At 58.1% G+C, this 24,420-nt stretch overlaps 8 protein-coding genes across 8 annotated transcripts; 4 read left to right on the top strand and 4 right to left on the bottom strand.

The window, feature by feature from the left end:
* Window positions 1-131: 131 nt before the first annotated feature.
* Window positions 132-1,886, bottom strand: EX895_005316 (uncharacterized protein; the record flags this gene model as incomplete). The annotated part of the gene is made up of 1 exon (XM_029885909.1): window positions 132-1,886. The coding sequence occupies one exon, from the start codon at window positions 1,884-1,886 to the stop codon at window positions 132-134; it is 1,755 nt and encodes a 584-aa protein (XP_029737761.1).
* A 701-nt stretch (window positions 1,887-2,587) lies between these two features.
* On the top strand, window positions 2,588-5,562 carry EX895_005315 (uncharacterized protein; the record flags this gene model as incomplete). The annotated part of the gene is made up of 2 exons (XM_029885908.1): window positions 2,588-3,063; window positions 3,333-5,562. 2 exons carry the CDS (start codon window positions 2,588-2,590, stop codon window positions 5,560-5,562), a joined length of 2,706 nt encoding a protein of 901 aa, XP_029737760.1.
* Window positions 5,563-7,164: 1,602 nt separating this feature from the next.
* Window positions 7,165-7,977, top strand: EX895_005314 (uncharacterized protein; the record flags this gene model as incomplete). The annotated part of the gene is made up of 1 exon (XM_029885907.1): window positions 7,165-7,977. The coding sequence occupies one exon, from the start codon at window positions 7,165-7,167 to the stop codon at window positions 7,975-7,977; it is 813 nt and encodes a 270-aa protein (XP_029737759.1).
* Window positions 7,978-8,084: 107 nt separating this feature from the next.
* EX895_005313 (uncharacterized protein) lies at window positions 8,085-8,882 on the bottom strand (the record flags this gene model as incomplete). Its single annotated transcript, XM_029885906.1, has 1 exon — window positions 8,085-8,882. One exon carries the CDS (start codon window positions 8,880-8,882, stop codon window positions 8,085-8,087), a length of 798 nt encoding a protein of 265 aa, XP_029737758.1.
* Window positions 8,883-11,746: 2,864 nt separating this feature from the next.
* EX895_005312 (uncharacterized protein) lies at window positions 11,747-15,049 on the top strand (the record flags this gene model as incomplete). The annotated part of the gene is made up of 1 exon (XM_029885905.1): window positions 11,747-15,049. The coding sequence occupies one exon, from the start codon at window positions 11,747-11,749 to the stop codon at window positions 15,047-15,049; it is 3,303 nt and encodes a 1,100-aa protein (XP_029737757.1).
* Window positions 15,050-15,170: 121 nt separating this feature from the next.
* EX895_005311 (uncharacterized protein) lies at window positions 15,171-16,871 on the bottom strand (the record flags this gene model as incomplete). The annotated part of the gene is made up of 1 exon (XM_029885904.1): window positions 15,171-16,871. The coding sequence occupies one exon, from the start codon at window positions 16,869-16,871 to the stop codon at window positions 15,171-15,173; it is 1,701 nt and encodes a 566-aa protein (XP_029737756.1).
* Window positions 16,872-17,307: 436 nt separating this feature from the next.
* On the top strand, window positions 17,308-19,464 carry EX895_005310 (uncharacterized protein; the record flags this gene model as incomplete). Its single annotated transcript, XM_029885903.1, has 1 exon — window positions 17,308-19,464. One exon carries the CDS (start codon window positions 17,308-17,310, stop codon window positions 19,462-19,464), a length of 2,157 nt encoding a protein of 718 aa, XP_029737755.1.
* Window positions 19,465-19,554: 90 nt separating this feature from the next.
* On the bottom strand, window positions 19,555-23,961 carry EX895_005309 (uncharacterized protein; the record flags this gene model as incomplete). The annotated part of the gene is made up of 1 exon (XM_029885902.1): window positions 19,555-23,961. The coding sequence occupies one exon, from the start codon at window positions 23,959-23,961 to the stop codon at window positions 19,555-19,557; it is 4,407 nt and encodes a 1,468-aa protein (XP_029737754.1).
* Between the last annotated feature and the right edge of the window lie 459 nt (window positions 23,962-24,420).

Raw genomic sequence — 24,420 nt, 5'->3', positions numbered from 1 at the left:
CCTTGTCACGCAAGGAAGTTCGAGAGTCACACCCGTCTTCACGGGATGCTGCATTTGCTGCTTGGTATCAATACGGGTCCAAGCTCCGTGTGTATGCTGAAAACGATGATAGAATTTCTCGCCCCCCGCATCTACGGCGACTTGCTGAAACTGGAACCACCATGGTCCTCATCTTTGTCGTCGTCGTCTTCATCCGTCTCGTCATCCGTCGCAGCTGGCTCGTCACCCATGACGGATCCCTCGACAATCAGGCTTGCCCCTTTTGCCAGCGCTTCCACGTCTTGCAATTGCTGGCGTGCCGCCTCTGAAAATTCGATGCGTTTCCTCGGGTAGCCTGTGAACAGACTGAAGCGGTACTCGTGCTCGTATCCCTCGGGCTTTTGACTCAGACTTGTATTGGCAGCACCAACACCTTCCGTCGATATGGCGGACGCCTCGACAAAAGCATATACGGCCGCAACCGTATCGGCGGGAGAGAAGCGTCGTGTCAGCGTCTTGCCGCTGGGCAGGCGGAAGTTTAACCGGACAGACCCGCTCGCCGAGGAAGGCTCCGCGGGTACGAGGTGGTCAAGAGCCCACTTTTGCCATGCTTGCCGCTTGCGTTGCAGTTGCTCTTGCTGTTCTAGCTCCTCCCGAAGCCTCTTCGCTTCCAACGCCTTGAGTCGCTCTTGCTCTCTTCGTTGTGCGATCCGTTCGGCGTCGCGTCGGCTCGCTTCCTGATAAGCGCGGTCCTGCTCTGCGCGGAGCTGGCGTTCCATCTCACGACGACGCTTCTCGGCTCGAAGGCGATCCAGATACGTGCGTGTCCTGGGCAGAAGCACGTCCGAGATGTGCGAGGCAATGGTGGCAGCAGAAGTAGCCGACGCCGGTGAGCCTTCCAGCCTCGAGAGCACCGCCGCGCGCGGAGAAGACGATACCGACGCTCCCGATCCACTGTTCGCTGAACGAGATGGCTGAAGTGCAATAAAGGCGACAAACGGGTACGTGCTGGCCTGAAGGGTTGTTGCAACTTGATAGGCTTCGCGTTCTCGCACATCGCCGCCCCATACGACGAAATCGTCTCTGGAGAGCAGTTCCACCAGATCGCTGTCCGTCAGTGTATTCTGCTTGAAGCGATCCACGTCCCCGTGCTCGCGACTGACGAGAACGATGGCGAGGATCTTGATCTGCTCCTTGGCCGTACGCAGCGCGTCGGCGTAGCCACCGACAAAAAACGGGGGCAGCCTCTTTGGGGGAGGTGCGCGTGATCCTGCATCGTGGGTGGACACAACCGAGCGCGATGTCGTTGCTGCCGTCTGTTCTTCGAGCTCTCGCACAAAGTTTTCGGCACATGTTTGAGGATCGGATCGACCCAGACTCCGTGTCCCGCTGTTGCCACTAAACAGCGAAGGGAACAGGGCTCGGATCCTGAAGATGCGGGCAAGGAAGAGCAGGAGGCTGGAAGCGAGCGAGAGCGGAAATGTTAAGGCAGTCCAGATCATCTGAGCTACACCTATATTGCCGCTGTTGTCGCCAGCACCTCGGGAGTAAGGCCGTAAGCCTGCTCCTCCCGGTCTGCCACTTGGAGCACCTGAGCCGTGGTTCAAGGGTCGTCTTGAAGCGTCGTACGTCACGGATCGGTCGGATTGATCAAAATCCATCGAGCCACGAATTTGTGGATCCTGCGCAAAGGATCTCGCGATGGTCTCGTCGTCTGCACCGCTTCTTCTGCGCTCGGCGGTGGTATCTTCTTCGACAAGGCGTGCAGCGCGAATGACGTCCCAGCCTTCCACTTCTAGCAGAGTGGCTAGCATATCTTCGTCAGGAACAGAGCCCCCGGAGCTCTGCAAAACCGACCGCAAGCTAGCGATGGCATCCTGCTGGCTTCCAGATCGCTGTGTTGACATGGCTGCTGTTTCAATTCCTCCTCTACTACTCTCCTCACCTCTTGTTCGACTGCAGTATGTTCAGGCAGATTGCGAAGCTGATGCTCGTGCTCGGTCGTCGCCTCCGAGTAGGATGATTTAGCAGGCAGCCTGCCGGTCTTTATTCTTTCGATGCTTTGCCTGAAGGTCCGAATGAGTGCACATACAGGCATCCGCTTGGTTGCGGAACAGCGTCAGAGCGTTGCTGCTTCGGCCTACTGATACCCACGTCTCCTTGCGTTGTCACCGTGGTGCTGCAGTTTACCGTATGAGTAGATGCGGACGCTGCAGAGAGTATCGATGATGGTTGCGGGTTCAATGCATTTCCCTCAGTCGAAATGCGTGGATCCGTGCGTGCGCTCCTTCGAGACCCTTCTCTGTTCGGCTGTCCCCGATCCATCGTTGAAATAAACTTCGGAAGCCGGACTTCATTTTTCTTTTGCCTCGGCGGACTAGATTTTTTTCTTCCTTCTTCTTCTCCGATTCAAGCGCTGCTCAAAGGGGGGAAACTCCAGCGCTGTTCACAGTTCTTCTCACCTTCCACCATAACTTATACCCCCGAGCATCTTTTGGTTTTAGCCCTCCAAAGTAGTGCCGCATCTCTAAGAGCTCTACGACAGCCACGGTTCAGGCGCTGTAGAGCACCTCTAGAGCCACTGCGCGCCGTCTCACAATTCAACGCGATGAAGTCGTCGTTCAAGTTTTCCAACTTGTGCGGCACCGTCTACCAAGGTGGCAATGTCGTCTTCTCCGCAGATGGCGATTCAATTTACTCGCCCGTAGGTAACCGCCTATCCATCTTCAACCTCGTACGCAACACATCGACGACACTGCCCTTCGAGACGAGGAAGCCCATCGCCAGGATCGCTCTTTCGCCCGCCAACCAGGCCATCGTGCTCGTAGCCGACGAAGATGGGCGTGCCCTTTTGATCAACACGCTCCGAAGGTCGTTGCTGGCACAGATGAACTTCAAGCAGCCTCTTCGCGATGCTCAGTTCTCCAATGATGGCAAGTTTCTTGCGGTCACATACGGCAACCAAATTAAGGTCTGGAAGACGCCCTCGCACCTTGCGCGCGAATTTGCACCCTTCATCCTCCACCGCACTTACACGGGGCACTTTGACGATGTGCTCAGCATCCGTTGGACCAAGAACAGCAGGTACGTTTACTCCGACATGAAAATTACTCTACGGTCTCCCTTGCTTCCATCTAGCCCTACAAACGGCCTATTCCAAGGATGCTTCCAAAAAACTAAACTGATTTAATGAGTCCGCTGATCAATAGCGGAGAACTTCGCACATGTCTGAGGAGCCAATAAGGAGATTTGGAAGCTGGAGACCGTTTCGTAGATCCCTCGCGGGCGCTCTTTTGCGACGAGCATGTTTCAACTGACACGCTGCCACACCTCTTGCCTTTGCAACACTGCAGATTCTTCCTCACTACCTCCAAGGACATGACGGCCCGCTTGTACTCGTTGGACCAGATCGAAGGTTTCCGTCCCAAGACGTTCACGGGTCACCGTGACGCCGTCATCGGCGCCTACTTTTCGAAAGACGAAAAGACCATCTATACTGTCTCTCGCGACGGGGCGTGCTTCGCATGGCAGGGCAAGCACAGCGATGAAAACGACGAGGATACCGACATGCGCGAAGATGACGAAGACACGTGGCAGCCCACTGAAGGCGTCAAGGGCGGCAGCTCGTCTAAGCAGGCTGACAACGCCGTCGGACTCACTCGTTGGGGCGTGGCCAGCAAGCACTATTTCATGCAAACTGGCGCCAAGACGGTCTGTGCCAGCTTCCACCAACAAGGTTCGCTCCTCGTCGTTGGCTTCTCCAATGGCATTTTTGGTCTGTGGGAGATGCCCGACTTCAATCCAATCCACACCCTCAGCATCAGCCAGGAAAAGATCACGAGCGTCGCCATCAACGCTAGCGGCGAGTGGCTTGCCTTTGGCGCACACCGTCTCGGTCAGCTGCTCGTGTGGGAGTGGGCCAGCGAGTCGTACATCCTCAAGCAGCAAGGGCACTATTACGACATGAACACGGTCGGCTTCGCCTCGGACGGCGCCGTCGCAGCCACGGGAGGCGACGATGGCAAGATCAAGCTTTGGAACACCGCGAGCGGCTTCTGCACCGCCACGTTTTCCGAGCACTCGGCGTCGGTCTCTTGCATCGAATTTGCCAAACAAGGTCAGGTGCTGTTCAGCGCCAGCTTGGACGGCACCGTGCGAGCATACGACCTGGTACGATACCGCAACTTCCGCACGTTGACGAGTCCTGAGCCCGTGCAGTTTGTCAGTCTTGCCGTCGACCCCTCAGGCGAAGTGGTGTGCGCGGGCAGTGCCGACACATTTGAGATCTACATGTGGAGCGTGCAGACGGGAAAGCTGCTCGATATTCTCTCGGGTCATGAAGGGCCTGTTTCCGGCCTGTCGTTCAGCCCGGATGGCAGCGGCGTACTTGCCAGTGTCAGCTGGGACAAGACCGTGCGCACGTGGGAGGTGTTCCGAACCACGCAGTGTGTCGAGACGTTCACACTGAATGCGGACGGCTTGGCGGTAGGCTTCCGACCGGACGGACGAGAGATCTGCGCTTCCACGCTGGATGGGTACCTGGCATTCTTTGATCCGCTCGAAGGCAAGCAGACAGGCGTGGTCGAGTGCCGTCGCGACATTGCAGGTGGACGCAAAGTTAACGACAAGATCGCACGTCGCAACACGGCAAGTGGAGCCTGCTTCACCACCGTCACGTACAGCGCCGACGGCGCGTGCATTCTCGCAGGTGGCAACGCCAACTACGTTTGCCTCTACGACGTCAGAGAGCGTGTGCTGCTCAAGCGATGGGAACTCACCAAGAACTTGGCGCTCGACGGAACGCAGGACAAGCTCGACAGCCGACGTGTCACAGCCGCCGGTGCGATCGACCTAGTGGACGATCGCGAAGACGAAGCCGATCTGCTGCCGACGGAGCGAGTCGATCAGTCGCTGCCAGGAGCTCAGCGCGGCGATGCGACCAAGCGGACGACGCGCGCCATCTCGCGAGCCAAGTGCGTGCGCTTTGCGCCCACAGGTCGATCGTGGGCGGCTGCGTCCACGTCCGGTCTGCTCATCTACAGTCTCGACGAGCAGGCCGCCTTCGACCCGCTGGATCTGGACATGGATCTGACGCCCCAGGCGGTGCGCGAAGCTTCGGCGCGCGGCGAGCATCTATTGGCGGTGGTGGGAGCGTGCCGGTTGGGAGAGAAGCCGCTGATGGCCGAGGTGTACGAGCGAACCTCGGCAGCGGATATCATGCTGGTCTCGCAGCAGCTGCCTCTGCTACATCTGCCAACGGTGCTGCGCCTGATTGCCGAGCGTCTGCAGCCTAGCAGTGGAAGTCCGCACGTCGAGTTCCACCTGCGTTGGATCGCGGCCATCTTTTCGGTGAGGGGAGCCGAGATCAAGGCCAAGGCGTCCACCGTGTATGCGCCCGTGTTGAGGGCGGTTCAGGTGGCGCTCAACGAGCTTCGAGCCAATGTCAAGCGCGTGAGCGACGAGAACTTGTACTCGCTGCTGTACGTTTGGAATGGCGTTGCCAAAGGGGAGAAGAGCAGCGTTTCTCACACCGCCAATGGAGCGGCTAGCCTTGGCGAACTGATGGAGGTTGAGGCACTCTAAGCTACCATACGGCCTGATCGTCATCACCTTATTTTAGCTGGTAGTGCTTCGTGATGCAATGTCAATAGGATAACACTCTGCGTGGGCAAACCGAGATCGCATCTGCCTTTGCAACAGTGATTCTATAGAGTGTGTCGTTTGCAACTTGATGGAATTGAACGGAATGGTGGACATGGCCAGGCGTTGAGTCGCCATGCTTGGCCGAAACACGACCAGGCTACCACCCGACAGCAGCGGCAGAAAGAATGTGACTCGTGGGTAGGCGGAAAGCACGGAGCGCACACCCAAGCTCGAATACACGAAAGAGCCCAAGCTTCCGTTCGTCTCGAGACACATTTGCGACGAGTGACCCGAAGGGGCGGTTTCTAGAAGTACAATTGCGATGACTAACCCAGAAGGACAGCTTCGAGAAGTCCAGGTGATCTACCGTACCGGGTAAGCCGGGCGGTGGACGTCTGGTCGTCGACTTGCATCGGAAAGCGGGAGAAGCTTTTTGTGGTAAAGCGGCTCGCAGCATGTGTGCGCTATCTGAATCTCGCTCTCTCATCGGTAAATGCACAAGGGCGCAGCGGGCGAGTGAACGAGCGAGAGGGAGAGCATTGCGGACCGAAATCGTGCGTTGAGCTTCGACGCTTTTTTTACTCTTTTTCCGTACAACTTCTCTGCCGTCACCAGAAGCGGAGTAATGCGCACGCGTGTTGCACCCTGAAAAGCCAGAGAACCCTGGGGTCTCTTCCAATTCTCGAGGCCGAGAAACACGTAGACTGACGCGACGCAGCGTAGCGCAGTGGGGAAAAAATCTTTCTTCCCTCCGCGAAATTTCGGCTTTTCCTCAACGAAATTGATTTCGAACAACATTTGACTGGGATTGTGCCTGTCGCCACCCAACTCGAGAGAGAGGGAGAGAGCCAGGGAGAGAGCGCGGGAACACAGACCTTCAAAGGTCGGCTTTTGCTTTGCTCTTTGCTCTGCTCTGGTCGACTCTGCTTTCGCTCTGGAGCTCTGCCTGCGGGCAGCATGTACCGCCGAAACGAGTGCAAACCGCTCGCATAGTCCTTGTCGCTCAGCCTCGTCGTGCTGCAGCCAAGTGGTTTCCGGCTGTCGTCTGTTGTCTTGACTCCATCTCACCATCTTCCTACTTCGTCGTCACCAGTGTCATCTGCTTCTCGGGTTTTGCGATTCGTCGCCGTCAGCTGCGAGAGACCACAGTAGCTCTTCCAACTTCATTCAGCTTGATCTTCTTTCCCATCGACTCGCGCAAGATCACGATCTAGCTCTGGCGCCTTATTCAGACCCATCGAGTCAACACCGTCATTCAAGTGATTCCGGCTGAAAGGCTTTTCTTGCAACGTACCGCACTTCGAAAGCGGCCGCATATCAGCTTTAACCATTGCGGTTCAAGGTCTTGCTGCGACGGCCAACATATCCGGCCTTACCTGTCTCACCTGTGTCGGGCGTCCTCTAGCAGCCCAGACCACTCGGTATCGCATCTCTCCTCCTTGCATCGCTAAACCTCAAGTGTCTTTGCGCCGCTCACCACCCCCGACAACCCAACTGCAGCAGCCATTTCCCGTGAAACGCTCGCTTTTTCACACATCCACCATGTCTTCCTCAACTACAGCGGCACAAGCATCCACCTCTTCGCCAGCATCGCCCCTGCGCCTACGATACATCGATGCCGCGACCGCGCAAAAAATCGACGAAGAGCTCATGTCGCCAGCGGGTGGCTTTTCCATCGACCAACTCATGGAGCTCGCTGGGCTTTCGTGTGCACAGGCCGTCTTCGAGTGCTATCCGCCAACGAAATACCCCAACGTGCTCGTAGCTTGCGGGCCCGGAAACCAGGGCGGCGACGGCCTCGTCGCTGCACGCCACCTCTACCACTTCGGATATGAGCCCTCGATCTGGTACCCCAAGCAAGGAAAGACGGATCTGTTCCCACGTTTGAAGGTGCAGCTGCAGAACTTGGGGCTGCCCTTTGTACACCAGGACGAGTTCGAGGATGCACTTGAGGAGGCCGATGTTGTGTTGGACAGCGTCTTCGGGTTCTCGTTCAAAGGTGAAGTGAGGGAGCCGTTCAAAGTGCCACTCGAGATCCTCAAATACGAGTCGCGCATCGAGTTTGAGGCGAGGAAAAAAATGCCTCCCATCGTGTCGGTCGATATCCCCAGCTCGTGGGACGTCGAAAAGGGCAACGTCAACAAGGCATTCACCCCGTCGGTGCTGATCAGTCTCTCGGCACCCAAGTTGGGATCTCTCCATTTCGGCGGGCGACACTTTTTGGGTGGTCGCTTCTTGTCAGAAGATCTGGAGGCCAAGCTCGACTTGCAGCTGCCAGATTATCCGGGCACAGAACAGGTGGTCGAGATTACGGGCGCTCGGCCTTTGGTATCGCAGGAAGCTGAGCTGGCATGACGGTAGATGCTTTCTCCTTTTACGGGCTGTTGTTACCTCTGTACTGTAAATTGCAGGTGTAAATCAAGGTCTTTTTTAATGGGTGGCAGTGTAGAGTGCCTGCGGGACTAGAGCAAGAACCGCAGCTCGTCGGACGACAAGATGTGCAAGAAGTCTCTCTGCTCCTGTTCCTTCCCCTTGCCCTCCTCCTCTGGCGCCTCTCTTTTGCCGCCCTGGCTTCGGCTGTGCGAAACGATCTCTGCAAAACTCTTCGCCAGCACTTCGGCCTTGTTGATGACCGCATTGGCGTTGAATTCACCCGTGAGCGAGTTGAAGTACTGCAAGATCTCGTCAAAGTGCTGCAGGTAGCGGATGAGGTAGTCGCGGTGCAGCTCGAGCAGCGCGAGCGCGCAGAAGAGGTGGAAGCTTGCACTCAGGCCCCACTCTCCCTCTACCGCACCTGTGCGATGCGGTTCGGCGGCCCAGCATGCCTCCCAGAGTGCGAGCGTCTCGTCGAAAGTGAATTCGCGCTTGAAGCGCACGAGCAGCCAGCGGAAGCAGAAAAACAGGTTGAGCGAGTCGGTGCGTTCCAGATGCGTGTACAGTGCGGGACCCATGATGGAGATGAGCTTTTGCAGGAGCACGAGTTGCGTCTTCATCCCGGATTGATCGCGGTAAAAGTTGGACTTGGTGCGTTCCATGAGGCCAACAAAACACCAGAATGTGCGTACTTCGTCGCCTTGGCACATGATGTAGAGCGGCGAGCAGAGGTCTGACATGCCTTGCACGTAACCCGCCAGCAACCCTGCCCCAGTCGCCGTCGCATCTGCTTCTGAGGATGCGGTGCGCGCTTGATCCGCTTCCCACACACCGTAGGTGAGCAGAATGTCGCCCAGCCTGGCAGTGTGCGGGTTGGGATCCTGCATTGGATCGGCGTCTGGATTCGCTGTGAAATCTGCAGCGCGTGCGAAAAGCGGCTGGGTTCGATCGGTGCGTAGGCAGTCGACACGAACGCGATGCTGCTGCTCGCGAAACTCGTCTGAAGCCAGCAGCTGCTCGTCGGTCTGCCATTGTGCTTTGTAGGTATGATACTCGACCTCTCGCTGCTCCCACACCGCCACTCTCGTTTCGTACGTGCCTTCCAACGGAACAGCATCGAGCAAAAAGGGCCATGCGTGCTTCCTCGCTTCATTGGTGAGGCCATTGACAAACACGCGGTGCCGAATCTCGCTCATCGAATGCAGTGACCGACCGGTTTCGCTGTCGAACAGGGAGCGCCACTCTTGAACATCGAGACCTGTGGGCGATGCTACCGGGTCGAGGTTGAGATCTGCAGATCGAGCCTCGCGTTCAGAGGTGGGGCGCGGCAGGTCGTAGATCTTTTCGAGCAGCTCGAACGCGCCCAACTCGCTCCCCTCGGTACGATTTCCAGATGCGCTAGAGGGTCGTCCGTGTTCATCTGTGGCCGCAGCACCAGAAGCCCCAGCGATGCCTGTACCTAGCCGTTCCTCTTTGCGCCGATTGCGTTCTCCTTCTTCAGCGACAAGGCGCGCCCAACGAGCTAGATAGACTCTGGCACTGTCGTAGTATTCGCCCGTACCGCTCTTGTTGGCAATGCTCGAGGTGCGCCACTCCCACTCTCCCTCGTTGGGACCAAGTGGGACGGGCCCTGCGTGAGCAAACGACTGCACAGGTCCAGGAAGATGCGGGACGTACGGCTTGGCGAGCGGATGCGAAAGCACGGCGTGTGATGCGTGGCGAGCCTGCTGTGTGAAGTTGGCAAACGACGAGAGAACCGACATGCGCGCGCTCTTGGCCCAGACGGTCAGATTGTCCATAGCAAGCTCGTTGTTGCGGCGCGAATGGCCGTTTCCAGGCAGGGATTGATGGAGAGGGCTCATGAAATAGGCATTGTCCGAGAGGTCCTGGCTCCAAGCGGCGTTTGCCGGGTTGGGGTTGGGCATGTCGATGGCATCGTCGTCGAAAAGTGGGGTACTGTGGGTCTCGAGATCGACGCGGGATGGATTGACGAGGAAGAGATTGGGATCGATGGCGCTGCGATGGATGTTGGCGAACTTGCGCAGCTGTTGAACCAGTTCATCTCCACCCCAGGTTGGAGATGGCGACGACGGACGGAGCGAGATACGATTGGATGAGGCGGCCGACCACGAGGATGAGCTTGGTACGTCTGCGTTGGTCTGTGCGGTAGCAGCAGCAGCAGCATGGGCCGAAGCGGACTGTTTCGCCTTATGCATTGAGAGGACAGTGCTCTTGCTTTCGTCGTCGTGGAAATGAAGCGTTGGCATGGCTACACCGCCGACCTGACTGATAGTGACAGTGCCGTACCACGAGCTTATGGTGGGCGTCTTGATGGTGAAGCTGTAGATGCTGGAGAGCGGCAGCGAAAAGGCGTATGTGGAGGAAGTGGGAGGCTCGGCAATGAGCATGGACTCTTGATCGTCGTCTTCGTCGTCCTCTATGGCGTCGAGGCTCCTGCGTGGTTCGAGTTGGGAATCGTCTCCAGCTTTGGCGGAGGTGGTATATTCAATGCGCACAAACTTCTCGAGCTCCTGACGTTGCTCCACCAAGCTTTCAGGAAGAAACGAGAGGAGAACCTTGGCACCGGGCTTGGCGGAACCGGCTCTGCTGAGCGCGAGGTAGCCGGGTACGTTGTGCTTTGCGTACGGCGAGGGATGGACGTAGACCTTGGATTTGGACCATAGTAGCGTGTGTGGTTGTGACGTGGGATCCTTGCTCGATGCAGTATTGGATTCGTGCGATGTTAAGGCAGCTAGCGAAGCTGGCGAGTCGTGCTGTTGCGGCAACGGCGCATTCGGCTCGCCACTTTGGGTTAGGCTGTTGTCCTCCATGGCTCTTACGTTCGCACCGACGCCATCAGACATGGGTTGGGCAGGATGGAAGTCGAGAGCAACAGATGATCACAGTCGTAGAGGTAGCTAGCAATCTGTCAAGGAGACTGTCATGATAGAAGCTAGGAAGTCGATGGCAGTGTCATGTCTGATAACGAAGAACGCACGGATAATTGACTGAGCTGCTCAAAGCTGTCAAAATTAGGCATATTCCTCCACATTCACGATTGCACCTCAGCTGCGCACAGCCTTGCCACAAGAAAACGATGCTCAAAATGCGGCGCACAAAATCGAGACAGTAGAAAGAGGACTCCGCGGTCCCTTAGTCTGTTAGCTGCATGTGCACATTCTGCCATGCACTGCTTCCATCTTGTGTCCGGAGTTCTGCAACTAGTATTCGAATATGTAGCTATAAGGCCAAGTGCGGTCTTGAGGCTCAAGTTTTGTCTTGTGGTGAAGGCAAATAAAATTTAGGGCATGCGGCACGTGATGTATCGGCAACGTGCGCGTGGCGCGCTCACAACACTGATTTCCACTCTTGCCCTGTTCGATTTTATGAGAGAGGTACCGACGCCGAAAGGAGTGAATGCAAAGCACAGCAGAGCAAGAGAGCAGCGCAGGGAAGCGAAGCGAGGAAGCTTGTCGTTAGCTTGCCCTGCAACTTCCCTGTCGAGCCTTGCCCAGTCGATCCTCCTCCATTTCAAGACTGGATGATTAGTGGATTGGCTCGCTTCTTTTTCACCTTCCTCCTCTTCATCCTATCAAACCATCCTTTACCCAGCATCTGCCGCCCATCTAACGTCGCATTGTAGCTGCATTGCATCTGCGCTGCACGCAACGAGACGCGCTCCAGGTCCTGCCTTTGTAACTTTGCATCGGACGCGATGCCCAGCTACAAGACCCACAAAGGGAAGCACGACATGTCGCGAGCTCACCACCACTATCCAGTAGCATCCACATCCTATCACCAACCACCACGCGAGGTTCTTTCGCATCGCATTCGGACCGCTGCTGCTGCCGCTGCTGCTGATCGTAACCACGTCACCGCTGCCGCAGCAGCATCATCGCATCCCGACTTCTCTCAAGACATCTACATCCCGGAATCCCAGGAGGAGCTCAACAGAGTCAGCATCGAATCGCGCCTTCTTCAGCCCAGTGGGCCCTCTCACAATCCAGACATGCGTAGCACCGACCTCACCTCCGCATCTTCCACCTTTGACACGTATGACCGTATTGGACACGAAGACGACATGACCACACAACCACCAGCCGCCTCCGCCAGCAGACGCAGACCCACATCAAACATGCCCACAGCATCACACCGCCTTCAAGGCCTCGATGCCGACGAGAGCTTGATCCCGGGCGTCGGTCGTGGCGTGCGCAGTGCAGTACCCTCACAGCCATCGTACCAGGAACAATTGCAATCTCTCAATGCCGCTCAGAACCGCTACAAGTCGTCTCCCGCCAAGAGTCCTTATCGTCCTGGCAAGTACTCCTCTGACTATGTTGCCAGGCAGCCAGGCACTGCAGTCACTACAGCGCGCCCCTCAACGTACCAGCCTCGGACCGGCGCGATCCCTCGCCAGGCTCAGGTGGAAAGCGAGACCGAATCAGACGGCGACTCGGCGAGCGAGTCCGGCGAATCGGATGCTTTCAATGTACACACTGCCACTTTCAACAGCACAGGCAACCACCGCAACTTTGCAGCCACGCCTGCCGGCCACACCGCCACCATGACGGCCAACTTTCGCCAGCGTCCTACATTAGGGCAAGACACGCTCGATCGCATCGAGTTTGACATTTACACCGATACGGACGGCGAGTATCGTGCTCGCAGAGATGCGGCCTCCACACGAACATCGATGCAGCAGCAACGACAAGGGCAACAGCAGCAATCAAGGCCGCGTCCCGACCCGACTGGCCCGTTTGCGTCTCCGCGTGCCACTGAAACATTTGGAATGAACGCTGCCAACTATCAGCAGCACCTCGCATCCCGAACTCTTACCTCGCCTGCTCTGCGTACCCTCATTGGCGACCGCTCCAAGAGCCCCGACAGCCCCACCCCGGCGCCATCCATCGACGGCGTCCTGCACGCTGGCAAGTCCAACACCCGCGAAACACAGCGTCCAGACAGGCACCAGCAGCCTCGCGCCACGCGTCAAGGATCTGTTTCCGCCGTTAGCGCGTTCGAAGACTTGGCGCGTCGCTTACAGAAGGACGTCGAGCTCACACGCCGGAAGGCAGGTGGCAACGCTGTCGAAGATGGGGACGATGGCAGCGCTTCCAACTCGGGAGGCAGCGGCTTTGGGACGGGTAGCCAAGCATCCAGCGCACGCACCCGTGTCGAGCCTGAGAACGCACCACAAGCAGGAAAGGCTTTCAACACGGCACAGTTCAACTCGTACGGCTATCCTGCGCACCAGAAGGCGGCCATGGGTCACGACGCTACTTCGCCGTGGGGTGTGCGTTTGCCCGACGTGACCGGCTTGACCTCCGCCCTGGGCTCGCCTGTCAAGACACGCGATGCCGTCAAACATAGACCGTTTGACTGCGCGGTAGGCAACCAGGAAGCTCGTCTGGAGGAGTTGGTCAACTTGCGCTGTTTCGTTGATGGTATCCAGGTCGAGCTCGATCGAGCAGGTGAGAGGATCCTCAATCTGGAGCAAGCGCAAGAGCAGCAGAGTCAAGATTTCCAAGGACTGCGGTCCGAGATGCAGAGGGCGCTCAAGGATGTGCGTGCTCAACAGCCAGCCTCAGAAGACCAGTTGATGCAGCTCATCCTGCAGAAGCTGCAGGTTTCTGAGACTCGGTCGTCCGAACGCAAGCATCAGCACACACACACCGAATCGCGCGCAGAAGAAGCACAGACACCTGCTCAAACCAAAGCAACGCACAGAGAGTCAGAGCAGCCGGTCAGAGACGCTCGCGCTCGCCAGCAACAAGAGGGTCGAAGCCAGGTCGAAGTGGTCAACCGACTCTACAGTGAGCTCGACAAATTGCGAACAGCGATGGAGGAACAGTACCGCAGTGCCGCTGGGCTCGGTCCTCAAGATTCAGATGCTCGCGAGCAGCGCGCAGCGTACAGGCATCAAAGCATGTTCCCAACTGGTCGCGATCCGTGGGAAGCCATCGAGGCTTTGCGTCTGCAGGTGTTGAGCCTGGCAGACGAAGTTGAAGGTCTCAACGGGCTTGTGCTCGAGCATCTTGTTCCTTCTGCGACTGTTCACCGCAAGAGGAGTGCGCGCGCGAGAGGTGCTCGTCAGCACTTCCGTGAAGAGCGATACTACGAAGATGTGCATCCTGCTTCGGATCCCGTGTACACTTCTCGCGGGTCTTTTGCTCCTGCATATGCGAGAGATCACATCGAAATCCGCTCGGATCCAGTCGACGATGATATGGGCGACCACTTCTACCACCACGTCTCGCCTCGGCAGCGTTCCAGCCCGGCGCGTCCAGCTTCCCACGATGAAGAGTACGACCGGACCATCGACGCTGTCGCTGAAAACCTGCGTCTGCAACGCGAACGTCAGCGCAGCCGTTACGCCAGCCCACCTCGCAGCGCACCCATCGAAACGCCGAACGAGCTGGACGAGAGCGAGATCTCGCAGCTCGCTGAGGCCCGTGCTGCACGTGCGACGGCTCGAGCCGGACCCACGCGGCACACGCACGATACACGCGTATGTACCGTGTGCAGCGCGCACACACGGTCCGACAAGCGCAAGGCCTCACGCCGTGCGCGTCTGGTGGCCGCCGAACAGCGACGTGCGGCCGTCGAGATGGAAGAATCGATTTTGTTGGACGCCCTCGACCCGCCCGTCGGCCAAACGGCGGCACGCGGAGGGAGGATATCGGACGAGCAGATGGCCACCCTGCGCGTGATACTGCAGGAACACTGGGACGAGTTCCTGCACCAGCGTATGCTGTACTCGGAACTCGCCGACGAGCTCAAGACGATGAGTCCCGCCATGAGTCGGACCAAGCGCCGCATCTTGGCCCAGCACGTGCTCGAGGCCGTCGAGATGCTCGAGCTGAAAGCGGACCGCATCGAGAGGCTTGAGAAGGTGGTGGGTGAGAGGCGTGCAGAGAAGGAGGAGCCGGTCGAGATGGAGGCGGAGGAGATGCGCAAGCAGGCTGGGTCGCGACAAGCCAGTGGCAGTGGCAACAGGCTCAAGCACGCCCTCGAGTCGTTTGAATCGTCGAGGCGTGCAGCAAGCCTCAAGTAGACAAGGCGCACCTTCCATTCACATTGCTTCTCAATACGATACCGTTTTACCAGGATCCGAAGCGCAGAGTGGGTGGTGTGTATGCAAAAATGGCAGTTGCATTGCGTTACAAAGTGAAGGCTCACGTGCGACTCTTTTTCGACTGCGCCGGTTTGCTCGTGCGTTTAGCTTTACCGGAACCGCTTCGTGCTGCTCCTTGTTTCTCCTGTTCCTCCTCGTCCTCATCCTCATCCTCGTTGTCCTCATCCTCAGCATCACCCTCTACGGATCCGTTCTTCTTCCGACTTGCGCGACCATTCTCGCTCACTGCTTGCATCGTCGCCCACACCTCGTCCTCCTCGTCCTCTTCCTCTTCCACTTCCGCACCGTCGGCGTCCTCACCAGCAACTCTGCGCTTGTTCAGAGAAGGAGGCATAACGCCATCCCACACTACCGCCGTTGGCGTCGCGTGCACGGTCTGACTACTCGGGTTTGCGATCATCCTGCTCCACAGCACTTGGCCCTTTTCGGCAGAGGCGCCAGCCTTGGGCACAGCCTGCGATGCCGGCACCGTCGAGTGCAGGCGGACCAAGCTGTCCGAAGACACAGTGACGAGTGCTTCTGGGTGGCTCGGCTTGCGCGTTTGAGGGAGAACGGCCATAGAAAGTGTGGCACCGACCTGAGCCATCCCCTTGTATCCGTACACCACTGCGCCTGTCTGCCAGTCGACAGCGTACAGTTTGGACCCGGTGTCACCGACGAACAGCAGCCCGCCCCGCTGGCCATCTTGAGGCGCCGAGGAGGCACAGAGCGTCTTGATCGCCCCTTGGCCCGTAGGAACGACGCGGATCTCGCGAATGTGCTTTCGGCTGCCCGCGCCCGGTTGGAAGATGCGCAACAGACCATCCTTGGTTCCCACGGCAATGAAGCTTTCTCCATCTACAGCACCTGATTCGGCATCCTCGGCCGTGCTGTGGTTGAGCTGCAGGATGCATGTAGCCGTGATATTGGCGCGTCGAGGCAGGGAGAGGTTGTCGTTGGGCAGGTTCTTGGCACGCCACACTTCTCCCCACACTAACTCGCGTGCTTTGGACTTGGCCTCGAGCTGACGTTTGCGTTTTCGCTGTTTGCTGTTGAGTCCAGAGAGGTCTTCGGTCTTGAGCGATTCCATGCTCATGTCGGCGACCGACTCGGTGGGTTGCTCGGAGACAGCGGTGGGAATGTGCCAAAGCGAGAGGGGGATGTCTTCTCCGCCGTAGCAGAAGTGGGTCGGGTTGGAGGCTGGGTAGAAGCTGGCGTGCTGGAGGGGCGAAGGGAGGTGGTCCAGGACCTTGGCTTCCTCTGGCTCGCCAACAGTCTCCGGGCCGTGGCCAGTGACGGCAATGGGGGTGAACCGGAAGATGCCCGATGAGGTGAGCGAATACACACCCTGCGATCCAACAGCGAGACCGATGAACCGATGAATTCCCGCCTTCATCTGAGTCTCGTGGATGGTGCAGAGGATGCTGGCTCGCAACTCCGACACTTCTGCAGGTTGTGCCGTGCTGGTCGATGGCAAGGACTGGTTGATGATGTGAACGACATCGACGGTGGCATTCTTGCGGGCCAGAGCGACAACGTAGACCTTGTCGTCGAGCACACCGGTAGCTATACGCTGCACAGCGTGGTCAGAGTGCGACTTGAAGTTGGGCAGGACGAGCGGCTTGACCGAGGGTCCTGCGAAATCGTTTGGTAGCGCCGAGGGTGGATCGCACTGAGCGACACGAAGACAGCCAATCGAGTCGCCAATGTAGATCCTATGGGAAGAGCTGGCGTCCTCCAGGAGAGCGCTGTCGATCGACATGGTTGCAAAAGGGGAGCTCACGACGATGGCGGTCGGCGATGGTAGTGAGTGGAGAGGTTGCAGGAGCGCGAGAAGGCAAGCAAGCGTCGACTCAGCTGCGTTGCTCGCCTTGTCTGCTGAGCTCTGCTGTGCCACAGAAAACATGCAAGAAATTCGAGAAAGAAAATCAAAAATCATTCCAAAGAAACACAAACCCTTTTGTTTCTTTCTCTCTTGGACTAAATCTCGGAATTCGGCCTTGGTCGTTGGACAAGAACGAAGCAACGAAGTAACGAAAGCAACACCCGGACCGGGCAGCGCCAGGCAGCTCAACACAGACCTGCGCAATTCGATCACGAGGGCACGGACATACAGCACTCTCGCTTCCTTTCCTCATTCTACCATTTCTCCTACCTTCTTACTCCATAGACTCCTCGAATCAGCATATCTTGTCCGGATGTCTGGGGTCAAAGACGCTCAAGCCACCGGGACTGCTTCCGCTGCTGCTGCTGCTGCTGCCTCCTCCTCCTCCAGTACCGCGCCTCCCGCTCGCGGCAGCAGCATCACCCAGCAAACCACTGCAGTCCAAAACCATCAACAAGAAGTTGATGACGATGAGGATGATGATGATGACGTGGACGACGAAGAGGCAGACGACGCAGCTGCTGCTTCAACCTCTACCGGCGCAGATGGCCTGACCGCCAAGCAGCGCAGGAAGAAGAAGTCCAAAGCAGCGGCCAAGTTGCGCAAAAAGCTCGGTCTCGGTGGCACGTCCTCTTCCTCCTCAGCTGATGCTACCGACGGCAAACTTCTGGCCTCCGGCAACTCGCGCGATGGCAAGATTAGCGACGAGGTCGTCTCACAGGTGCAGCAAGCTGTGCAAGCCCAACACGGCTCTGCTGCCGCTAACGCGGTAAACAAGGCCAACCTCGCCAAAGTCATGGCCATGATGAAACTCGAACGCGAGACCATGCTCAAGTCACAAGATTCCAAGCAAAAAGCGCAAAAGGCCATCGCAGACCACAAGTTCTGGAAGACGCAACCTGTAATGAAACCCAACGACTCGCCCATCGTCAAGCCGGATGAAGAGGGGAGCATCGAGCCCAGCGTGCCTCCCGAGCAGGTGCGACAGGAGCCTTACCCTCTGCCAAACGACTTCGAATGGGTGCAGATCGATGTGGACAACGAAAGCGAACTGAAAGAAGTGTACGATCTGCTCAGCGCCAACTACGTCGAGGACGATGATGCGACATTCCGTTTTGACTACAGCCCCGAGTTCCTGCATTGGGTCCTCAAGCATCCAGGCTACCACAAGACGTGGCACATCGGCGTTCGCGTCGTCTCCACCAAGAAACTCGTCGCCTTCATCAGCGGCATCCCGCACGAGCTCAGGGTGAGGGACAAATCCTACCAGTCGACCGAGATCAACTTCTTGTGCGTCCACAAAAAGCTGCGTTCCAAACGTCTCGCACCCGTGCTCATCAAGGAAGTTACACGTCAGTGCCACCTCACGGGCGTGTTCCACGCCATCTACACGGTCGGATCCGTGCTGCCCACGCCCGTCTCGTGTGCGAGGTACTACCACCGAACGATCAATGCGCGCAAGCTGACCGAGATTGGCTTCTCAGCCGTGCCGCACGGTATGACCATGGAGGCGCATTGCAAACGATTCGAGCTGCCTGCTAAGGTTGACTTGCCCGGGCTGAGGGAGATGGAGGTGCGCGATGTGCCACAAGTGGGCAAACTGATGCGTCGGTACATGCGTCGATTCGACATGGCACCCCGATTCAGCGATCACGAGGTGGAGCACATCTTCCTCAGTGGACGCGGCGAGGAGGGGTCGTCCAAGGTCGAAGGTAAAGGCGGAGCGGGCGAGCAGAAGCGCAAGGGCCAAGTGACCTGGACGTACGTAGTCGAGAACGCCGAGGGCCGAATCACGGACGTCTTCGCCTTCTACTCGCTCCCCTCGAGCGTGCTCGACAACGACAAACACAAGAGCCTCAACGCCGCCTACCTCTTCTACTACGCCTCGGACGTCGTCTTCCAAGACCAACCGCCTGCTTCGTCCAGCTCCGCAGAGAACGACGCTTCCACCTCGCACCCAACCTCCGAGCGCACCCTCGCGCTCTCGGCGGGCAAACACGCCTGGCAGTGCAACGCACTCACCAACCTCACCCCCTCGGAACTCACCGACGAATCGCGCGTCTCGCCCTGGGACTCCGAACCCGCCGCGCTCAAACTGCGCCTCAAGGCGCGCCTCAACACGCTCATGAACACGATGCTCATCATTGCGCGCGATCACAACTTTGACGTGGTCAACTGCCTCACCGTGATGGACAACGCGTTGTTTCTGCAGGAGCAGAAGTTCGGCCCTGGCGATGGATTCTTGCGCTTCTATCTGTTCAACTGGAGGACCAAGCCCGTGGCGGGTGGCATGGGGAGTAGGCCGGGCGAGGCCGAGTTGGACCCCGTGCATGCGTATGCCAAGTCGATGGCCAAGAGAGCGGCTGCGCAGGGCGAGGAGGAGGTCAAGGGCCTTGCCGAGCAGCTTATCCGCAAAGTCGCAATGCAGCCCGCACAGGTCGGGTCGGGCAACGGCATCGTCATGGTCTGACACAGTATCACACCACTCTGTACGCAAGCACACACATCCAATGCGTGCATCATCGTCATCCCATTGAGAATCGCCTGCAATCTGAGCATACTAGGAGCTAACCGTAGGACTCAGCCACAGCAGATACACGGTCAAGTTCGAACACGCCTGTGCGACCTGTCCCAACAAGCTCCGCAACTCGCGCGGGAAGTCGTGCGCCACCGAAATCGCCTTGATCAGCGTCGACGTGTTGACCACCGCGCGCACGAAGCGATGCGATTCGTCGAACAGCTTGGCCACCGTCGCCTGTGAGATGCTGTCCGGCGATGCAGTCTCGACCACCCCTGAGACTGGTTCAGCTTTGGCAGTGCTGCCAGCAGCCGAGTCGACCACCTGAGGCGCTTCGTCGTCGAGCGCAGGGCGACGTTGTTCCTCCTCGCGCGCGCGCAGGTACGTCGAGCGCAACTGAGACGTTAGCTCGTCGGTGACCTGTGCCAGTTCCCGTAGCTCGCGCAGCTTTCGAGCCGACTCGCTATCGCCTCCCGCAACAGCAGCAGCCTTCTTGCCCTGCACCCCTTCCTTGTCGCCATCCGAACCAGAGCCATGCACAACGTCATCCACCACCGTCTCCACCGCCCCCAACTCTGCACTCTCCTGATCTTCAACCGGCGACACCTCCGACGAGCTCGCCGACAGCTCCTCCACCCTCGCCGAGCCCAAATGCTCGAACAGCTCCGACCACACACGCGCCGACAACTTTGTGATGTTGTCGACCATATCCAACAGATGATCATCCACCGTCATCTTCGGATCCGACACAGCCATGCGCAGTCGACTGCCAGCCGCCGCCGTAGCCGCCACATTGCCTGACGAAGGCGTCGCAACGTGCAGGCCGCGTTTCGCCGCACCCGCCGCTGGCGTCGCCGGGGTCGTCGTTTGACTGCGTGGTGTCACAGCCGACGATCCGGGTGCACCGCCCGCATCCATCGCCGAACTGGCATTCGAGCCGGACCGCTTCTGCCTCGACGATGTGGGCGTGCTCATCGCACCTGGAGTAGCGTAGATGGTCCGCTGCTGGGCAGCAGTCGTTGCGCTGCCTCCCGGGGTGCTTGGCGCCGTCGACTGTGTCGTATCCACCGCAGCACTGCGATCGGATACGTCTGATTGCGCAAACGTAGCGGCACTGCTGGCGCTGTTGCCCCAACTGCCCTGGCGGCGGCTTCTCGCGCCTCGTGCTGGAGTGTTGTACGCAGAGGTTGCTTGCAAATCCTCGAGATTGAACGGGGGTTGATTGCTGTTGCTTGGCGTCATGGCCGCACCTTGTGCCAGATCCTGTGCGCTGAAAGATCCCGCGTGCCGACGTCGGCTCGGGCCACGAGCAATGTACGGACGAGCGCCTGCACGTACGGGCGTAGACGCCTCTGCGATGCTTGGCAGCGTTGACGTGCTACCATTGCTGGTGTTGCTGATACTCTTTTGAAGAAGCGTACCTGCACGTGTCGAAGGCGGTGTGATCTTTTCCGCCGTTGCAGCAGTGGATGGTGCAGCGGCAACGGCAGCAGCCTCTGAAGACGCAGGCGAAGTGCTACCAACCTCAGCTTGAGTCAGATACGGCTGCACAGCCTCCACCAAGGGAGCCATCTCGGTCCAGCTATTGCTGACTTCGGCCATGCTGCCGTACAGCATGAGCAGCAACGTTCTCGCGTATCGCACATCCGAGCTGCTCTGCAACGCACGAAGCTGGAGCTGGAGCACGCTGACCAGCTTGCGGAAAGTGATCACCGAGTCTTTGCAAGTGACCAGAACACCTCGGATGACGCTGGCATCAGGCGAGCCGCGGCGAGAAAGCGAATCGAAGCGGTCCAACGCATTAATCAGGTTACCGATCGAGCCATTAGATATATCGAGCAGTCGGTGGAACTGGCCCGAAATCCTCTCATCGATGACGGGTGTCATGAATTGGCCGATGGCGGCGTGGATCTGCGAAAGCGCGAACAGGACTCCGCGTGTACCATCGACGAACTTGAGCACGGGCACGGGCACTGCCTTCGAAATGGTCGAAGGAGGCAACGTCGACAGACGTCGGAAGTAGCTGTTACGCTCTTGATCCGCAGCCGTGCGGGTGCCATTAACAATGGGAGATGCCGCGCGAGACGGCCAGTTGTTGTCGCTGCCGCGATCCGAAGCCATCCTTCCATGGCCCACGTCGAAACGCGGAGGCGTGTTGCTGTAGCCGGCACGAGCGGCCAGCGCGGCGGCAGCCGCCTCGGCCGCAGCTTGCGTCGCACCCACGGTTGGCAGGCTGAGTTTGCGAAGACCGCCCCCTTGACTCGGCCCAGCTCCAGCTTGAGGTGCAGTGAGCGTGCCAGAATTGGCGAACCCGCTTGTTCCACCCTCGTAACCCTGGCGACTCGTCGGTGCCAACCCATTGCCCAGACTAGGCCGGGGACCACGACGCGCTTGCAGCGGCGGCTTTCTGTTGGACGGTTGCGGGATTGCGCTGAATGTCTGAGATGGCGGCGTTCCGGCATCAGCAATCGAAGCAATCGAAGCAGGAGGCACCAACGTTTGGTCACGATCGAAGCTTGACTCGCGTGTGTTTGTCTCGCTCCGCTGTTGTACTTTCTTCTCCGTCTTCAAGTCGGCAAGCACATCTCTTCGCTCCTGCAGAATGTCTTCGTGACTCTTGCGTAGGTCAGGAAGCGATTTTTTGCTCGTGAGAGATCGACGCACTTCCATCTGGTGAGTGGCAGCAATGTCTTGTACGACGGAATGCGAGTTGTTGCGAGCATGCTGACGTCCGTCCGGGTCACTCATAGCGCTTTGGCTCGCGAGAATATTCTTCGGGCGAACGTCGTGCTCTGATACGGAGATCGACGGGGATTGCGAGCTTTGTGGAGGCTGCCGAGTGGGCTCGACGGCGCTGCTGTGGTGTGATCGGAAGCCTGACGCGTTGAACTCTGAAGATGGTGCGGCCCCGTTCGCTGACTCGTCACTCGCAGACGGCTGCGGGACCAATGGAGGCAGCAGCCCTTGTGCAACAGCATCTGCATCAACTGGTGCGATGCCTGTCGAGACCGTCGCAACCGAATCCGGCTGCATCCGTGAAGCAGAAGGTGCCTCATCCGTATGCGCTCTCAGTGTGCGATCCGATACGCTCTGCGGCACCTGCACGTGAAGCGACATGAGGCCATCGGATTGAGAGGAGGGCAGCTCGACGGGATTAGACCGCGCATGGCTTGCAAGATCGGCTCTTTCATCTGCTTCGCCTATTTCTCTGCGCTCAATTGCTGTGCTCATTGTTTGTTCTGCGGCTGATATCGCAGGATTCTGCGGTTGGTTGGCAGGGTCGTTGATCCACGATCGCAGCTTGGCGATCCATACGACCATTTGTCGATCCTCGAAGCGCTTGACCTTTTCGCGCTCGGCGGCTGCGGATGAGCCGTTGGACGAAGACGGAGCTTTGGGCGGTGATACATTGGGCATCTTGGAGATGTGAGGTGGGGGCCACTCGAGCGGGTTGTTGTCGAGCTTGAGGATGCGCAAGTGCTTCATCTTGCCGACCCAAGGTGGCAGCTCAGTCAAGCGGTTGGCGTTCATCGACAGGACGCGAAGGGAGAGGAGACGGCCGGGGACTTGTGGCAGCGTACGAACCTTGTTGCGGCTCAAGTCGAGAATTTCGAGATTGGGCATCCTGGTGACACACTCAGGGAAGTAGGCAAAGTTGTTGGCACGGATGTTGAGGTATCGTAGGTTGTGCAGATCGGCAAAGTTGTCTGGCAGTCGGGTGAGATGGTTGTAGCCGAGGGCGAGTCGAACCACTTGTTCCTTGATCATAACGACCAAGGCATCCGGAACGCGGTCGATGCGCTTGTGACAGAGGTCCAGGGTATCTAAGGAATTGGAGCTATCCTTTGCACTCTTGGATTGCGCACCGCGGTCGACATTAGAAGCGGGTGAGCTCCTCGATTGCTTGGTTGCATCCTCGGTTGTAATTTTTGGGCGCTTTTGATCTACGAACGCCAGCAGCTCAGCCTCGGAGATGGCGCGTTGGTGGGAGCTGGAACTTGAGGACGTAGTAGTGGCCGCTGAAGATGACGATGCTGGCAGTGCTGCTGCTGAGGTGTCGTGGGTGCTCTCTGCGAGATGCTTCATGGACTGTGAAGCGTACAAGGACGAAGAGGATGGTAAACTCATAGCATCGAATGTACGAGAGGATGTGTCGAAGGATGAGGTGGATTGGGCCGAGGGCAGACCGCCGTGTAGCTGAGTTGGATCTGGGGGCTGTGAGGAGTCAAAAGCATTCCAGTGCGGCGGTCCAGCGTTGTAGTCGTGGTACGAACGATGGTCCGAAGAGGTAAAGGAGCGGTAGGAGGCAGCAGCACCTGATCTTCCTGCTCCAATGCCTGCCATGCCTGCTGACGCACTGGAGCTTCCACCTCTTGCAAGTGCTTCCACGCCATGAGAGGACGCCAGGGCGGGTGGTGCTATCCTCGTACTTCTTTGTCCGGCATGCATGGGTGGCAGAAGTCGAGCTGCTTTGGTAAAGCAGTCAGAAAGAATCTCCGGGCGCTCAGGAATGCGCGGTGGCTTAAAGCGCCAACATGATGAGTCGAGAAGGCGCTGTTATTGTTTATCTGTCGCTTCGCAGTGATGTATCGTGTCGCTGTATTTGGCTCCTATGTGGATGCGAAGGGGGACTAAGGTGTTGGTCGACGAGGCTGTGCTGAAGAAGAATTTCGGTCGTCGAGCGCGAACTTGTGACCCGTCACAGGCCTTCGAGCGGCTGTAGAGGCTCTATAGAAGCTACTTGTAGCTATGCTAGGCGTTGAACTGACAAATGGAATCAGGAGGGAGCCTAAGCGAGGCAGAAGGATGGAAAGGCGAGGGTGATGGTGATGAGCAACGTCAGCTGCTTCTGGAGTTTGGGTGTTTTGGGCCGAAGGCTAAATTTAAATCTAAAACAAAAGCCAAAAC

Source organism: Sporisorium graminicola, chromosome SGRAM_6 (genome assembly GCF_005498985.1).
Source record: "Sporisorium graminicola strain CBS 10092 chromosome SGRAM_6, whole genome shotgun sequence".
NCBI classification, from domain to species: Eukaryota; Fungi; Basidiomycota; class Ustilaginomycetes; order Ustilaginales; family Ustilaginaceae; genus Sporisorium; species Sporisorium graminicola.
This window is presented reverse-complemented; position numbering and strand designations above follow the sequence as displayed.